The sequence below is a fragment of the Caretta caretta genome, chromosome 12 (genome assembly GCF_965140235.1).
Source record: "Caretta caretta isolate rCarCar2 chromosome 12, rCarCar1.hap1, whole genome shotgun sequence".
NCBI lineage: Eukaryota > Metazoa > Chordata > Testudines > Cheloniidae > Caretta > Caretta caretta.
The window spans coordinates 25,862,495-25,868,000 of record NC_134217.1 but is presented as its reverse complement, the minus strand read 5'-3'; the positions used below and the strand labels follow the sequence as shown (position 1 = coordinate 25,868,000).

General features: G+C 42.9%; 1 protein-coding gene across 1 annotated transcript; it reads right to left on the bottom strand.

Annotated features, from left to right (window-relative positions):
• Nucleotides 1-528: 528 nt before the first annotated feature.
• On the bottom strand, nt 529-4,653 carry CIAO2B (cytosolic iron-sulfur assembly component 2B). The gene is made up of 5 exons (XM_048816703.2): nt 4,356-4,653; nt 3,460-3,539; nt 2,610-2,735; nt 1,310-1,355; nt 529-747 (listed from the first exon to the last, which is right to left on the bottom strand). The coding sequence occupies exons 1-5, from the start codon at nt 4,495-4,497 to the stop codon at nt 650-652; spliced, it is 492 nt and encodes a 163-aa protein (XP_048672660.1). The 5' UTR covers nt 4,498-4,653; the 3' UTR covers nt 529-649.
• Nucleotides 4,654-5,506: the final 853 nt, after the last annotated feature.

The following is a 5,506-nucleotide window of genomic DNA, read 5'->3' as shown; positions in this document are numbered from 1 at the left end:
TATATCTTATACCAAATATTGGATGGCTCCTCAGGACACATGAGTTAATGTAGCAAAACAGGTCAGATTTTTAAAAGTACATGCACACTTGTGTATATGCTGTGTGATATACACAATTAAATTCAAAATTCAATTTGCACACTTGTACTTTTAAAGATCTCAACTTCTAAGACTGAATATAAGCAAACTAACAGTCCAGTACAAGTGTGCATAAACTGATCTGAATTTAAAGATTAAACTATTCCATGGCTTAATGTCTGTATAAATGATCAGAATATAAATAGTCTTTGGTTTAGGATAGTGATGACTGGTCAAAGCAAATCTATATTTTAAGGTAGGAGTTCCTTCTCTCTAAGGAGAAGTCACACTGTTACAGGTGATGAATTAAAATATAAAATTATAAATGTTAAATTCCCTGATTCCAAAATAAAACTGTCATCTTAATTTATTGGTATCTTGGCTGCACCATTACTACGTTAATTTCCACGTTAACTCTTGTAATAGTGGAACAGTCATTTTTAAAAAAAATTATACATTTTAGTAGCTTTATTTTACCCACAGAAACATATTCAACTACATATCAGAAATCCCGTTTATGTATAAAATTATCTTAACACACCAGAAAAACAAAGATTTCTTCATCAGGCAATTATGATCGAGCAGACAAACACTGGTTCACCACTTCCAGCAAATGAGAATTCTCCAAAGCAGCTGCTACTCGTTCTTTGTCAGCAAGTTGTTTATTAACTGTGTGAAAAGAAACCCACAATAGATCGGTCAGTACACATTTCTATAGTGATGCATAACATTTTACATACAAATTGTTTACCTCCCACACTGTTGTAATGGCAGACATAGCCCAATGGTTTTCTTAATTCTAATGTGCCGCAGAATTGCACTGTACAGTGTAAATTAATGATTTAATGCACAGTACTGCAACTTTTTCCAGATGGCTGGACGTAGAGTCCTTAATATTTATTGGAGCTCCGTGTGAACGCAGGGGTTCATCGGCCTGGAACAAGTTGTGGAATCACGGCCTACACATATTATCTCAGTATTTTAGCACTTATTCAGCTACCATGCTTATCCATTGTTGTTGGAGTCAGTGGTAGATTTTGGTAAGGGTAACTTTGCTGTAAAGGGTGCGGAACTAAGAGTTTAAAGTCTCCTCTGACTTCCAATTCCTTCTCTATCCTGCACTTACAGGTCAGTGAACTTGATGACAGATCTATTCCATCTCTCAATTCTAATATTTATTAGATAATTATATTATAATTATTAGCACCCCTTGGACTTAAGAAAAGCTCACCTGCATGCTCAGAGGCATGGGTCCCTGGTGTTATGTGAACATCCATCTAAAAAATAAAATACTCTATTTGTAATAGTTATTTATAAAACTTGTTACACTACAATAGGTCAGTATTTACTTTGACTTCACTCTTGAAGTCTTTGTGAAGTTGTTGGACAAAAGCTATAAAGATAGAAGGAAAATTTATTCAGCAGTTCAGAAAGCAGAATGTAGCATTCTCCCACAAAAAATAAATGTAAAGGGTCTTTATCAGCTTCAAACTCATGCCTGAAAAGTCTGGACCTCCCATAGTTACAAGCAACACCTTGGTCAATACTGAAGTTGCTGAGTAAACGCCAATCCTTTCATGTATTTCTACCTACTCCTGTATTTTCACTCCATACATCTGATGAAGTGGGTTCTAGCCCACGAAAGCTTATGCCCAAATAAATTTGTTAGTCTCAAAGGTGCCACAAGGACTCCTCATTGTTTTAATTAAAAAAAACTGTTTACTTTGTGCATTTGACAGCTCAGAGTCCCCTCTCCTTTCCCCCTCCCACTCTTATGGTCAGTTTCTCCCTTCCTGAAAAGATTATAGACATTTAACAGGACAGCAGAAAAAAATTCTTAAGATTTTTTTAATGCGTTTATCAAAATTCTGGACATACTATTTGAAGGATGTTTTATCAGACTGGGTTTTTTCAATATTAATCAATTTTTTAAAAGAACATGTTAACACTATCCCTTAAAGGTGATTTAACGTTATGACAAACCAACAAAACTCTGGAATTTTGGAGATAAACACTTTCATAATTAAACATGAAAACATTTCTACACAAAGGAATTTTTACTTGGACCAGTCACTTTTTTTTTTTTTATTATCTGAATCAGTTTTCTTTGGGACAGATGCGTAGTTTAATGGTCTGAGCCCAGAACTATAAGTCAGAAACTACTGAATTCTAATCCTACTTTTGCCACAGACTTCCCTTATGGACTGGAACAAAGCATTTAACTTTTCTGTAGTGTCAGGTTCCCCATATGTAAAAATGAGAATCTCTTCCACAGGGCATCAGTTAATTTTGAAGTAGTAGGTGTTATTTCTCACACAAATCCAAGTTACCATTTGCCTTGAGCCTGCAGTGATTACTAATTCTGTGCTAGTTTCAAATTTATTGGGGTTTGGGGGTTTTTTGGTTTCATGGAGCATGTCCTTGTCCCAGAGCAGGAGGAGATAAAGAGAAGTGGTAGTTATTTTTCACTTTAGGTTTTTCTCTTTAAAACACTTTCCCTCTTCTTCTTTGGGGCTGATTTTATTACTCACCTTAAACCTTTCAGGTAGTGATCTGATCAACTTTACTTTTATTGATAGGCCAATTAATGTTGCCATGCTGCAGTGAGGAATTGTGGGAGTAAACTCCACCACTACTGTGCTTTCAGCATCACTCACCTGTTGAAAAACAAACATTTTCCATATACAAAACTCACTGATCTGACCACAAGTCAATACTAGCCATTTTAGTTGAACTTCAACTTAATTAATAGTCCTTAACTCCTCCTACTTCCCTGCTTGTTATTTTATCTACGGTATCACTATTGTCAAATGCAGTTTTTTACCATGACAGCTCTAAATATTCGCTTTCCATACCGGAAATGTGTGATAAACTAAGTAGACAATGGACCAAATGCTGTTCTTTAACACCTGTGCAATCTGGCCACAGTCAGGGGTAACAAACATAACTGAGGACAGAATCTGTCCCAATATACATAACTGCTAAAATAGATATAGATCATATAATCATTTTACCAAAATGTTATAAGCAGAACATAATCCAATAAATGCTCCATGGCAATTTAATAACATTTAATTTGTATAAATAATAATTGTATTTCTTAAGAGATTGATGTTATCTAACTTTGTTGAAAACTGAAGCCCCAACTTTTCCTTGCCTATTTGAGTCATTGCCAGCACCCCACCCTTGCAGGAATGAGATATTTACTGGAAGTTCTTTACTCCAGTTTTAAAACATCTCTACGTTGCATTTCCTATGTATGTTTCCTGAGACAATTATGCGTTTTGCTTTCAAACATGCCAGTACTGAGACAAAATGTGGTTAGTATACCAATGCTTGCTAAGTCCTCTCTATTATAATTTTGCTACTAAAGTAACTTACGTTAACTCTAACTTGTTCAACAACATTCAGCTCTTCCAAAGTAAGGGGATGTTCTGGGTCATTAATTGAACGAATAAGATGTATAATGTAAAGGAAAATAAAGCAGTAAACAGAAATAACAGTGGCACCCAGTATCAATGGAAAGGGACATCAGGTGAATGGGTGATGACCCCCCTCCACACACACACACTCTTTAGGTTTCTCTCTTTTCTACCTATAACATAGATATCCCTTTGTTATTCAAGGAGCAAGTGAGAAGAGACCTACAACTTTCTGCAAAGCTACAATAAAGTATTAGATTAACTGTTTAATTTACTTTTATACTAGCGTAGCTTTCAGAGTTTGCTTTATGGGGGGGAGGGGGGAAGCTCATCCAGCTGTTTGGGATTCAGAGCCCTTAAGTAGTGCCACAGAAGGGCCTGGAGCTTTACAATGTTCTGTAGGACTGACCTACGCAAAGAAACACCCCCACCCTACCAAGCCACTACACGCACAATTCTTTCCCCTGGCGAGGGCATGAGGAAGAAGGGCGCTGATCTGACAGTCACGTCACAGGGCACTACTGGAAGGTGCTCAGAGACTGGGGGGCTGAGGGCGGAGTAAGAACCACGCAGAACACACAGACGTCCACGAATGTCTTCGTACGGCACCGGCCCTGTCAGGAACGGAGCCCGGCCCTGTTAAGCGCGGGCCGAGGCGCTTACCAGGGACTTGCACCGCAGCTGTTACCAGCGCAGTCAAACCAGAGAAAATACATCCCACGTTTTCCCACACAGGGAAGAAATCTGCAGCTGGCGGGCAGGGGCTGCCCCAGCCCAGGGGAGCAGGAGGCGAAATGATGGAGCGTGAAGAAAACTCTCCCCCCGCCGCCCCCGGCCTCCCCTAGCGCAGGATATCGAAGATCTCCCGGTCGTCGATGGAGTCGGGCAGCTCATCGTCCTCTTCGCGCGCCGTGACGGGCCGCTCCCCCGAGCGCCGATAAATCAGGGGGTTCGCGTTCTCCAGGGGGCTCCCCCCCCCGGGCCCGGGCCCCACCATCGTCCCCGGCCGCCAGCACCGGCACCCAGGGGCAGGCGGAATGCCGCGCTCGCTTCCGAGAGATGGGGGTGATGGGTGGGTTACCCGGTCACTCGTCCACTTCCAGCGCTAGGGAGGGGGAAGATGTTCTCTGGTGCACAGACTGACGGGAGGGGCCGAGATTGCTCGCTCGCTCGGACACACTTCCGGTAACGGAAGGGGACGGATTTGTAGCGCGCACACTTCCGGGCAGCGGAGAGGCGCGTCTGCGCTCTCGCGGCCCCTGCTGGGAGGAGGGAGGTGAGTCTCCTCAGCAGAGGGCCGGGAACGGGAACGGAGAGGCGGGGCCGGTAGAGTCCGCGCGGTCCCGCTCTCGGAGGACAGGCCGCGGGGGATGCTCTGGGTCAGGGCCCGCTCGGGGCTGGGGCTGCCCTGTCCCCTGTCCCGCTGCAGCCTCCAGCCCAGACAGTCAGCATCGCATCGTCCCCGCACGCACGGGCACCAACAGTGAAGCGAGTCACGTCCAGTGAGGTGCCTGGGATCGGGGGAGCATGCAAACAAGAGCCCATAAAGGGCATCCGAACAACACACGTGTGAAAACCACTCGTTCTGCCACCGAATTACAACAGGAGACGCTCTCAAGCTCCCCCGGCACCTTCCTGTGACTGTGGCAAAACAATAACTCAGCCCAATCCCACGTCCCTTCAAAGTGCTTGTGTTTGCCAGCAGGCTGAGCAACCCCAAAATGCAGATTTTTAGGTTGCAAACTCACTGGGGCCAATGACCTGTTTATCAAAGTCCAGTGGTCAGGGAAAGAATGATGAATTGGAGAATTCCTTGTAGTGGGGTTTGTTGTAGATAAGTGATCAGGGTTGGTCTTGGTAGCTCTTGTTCAACCTGTCTCCAGAACTGGCTTTTTTATTCACTTAGGGGTGGGGTGGAAATTAATTCCTTTCTAACACATATCTCCAGGGCCTTTTACCTCATATCTGTTTCGATCTAGAGTTTAGTAACAAGCCCTTAGTCACTC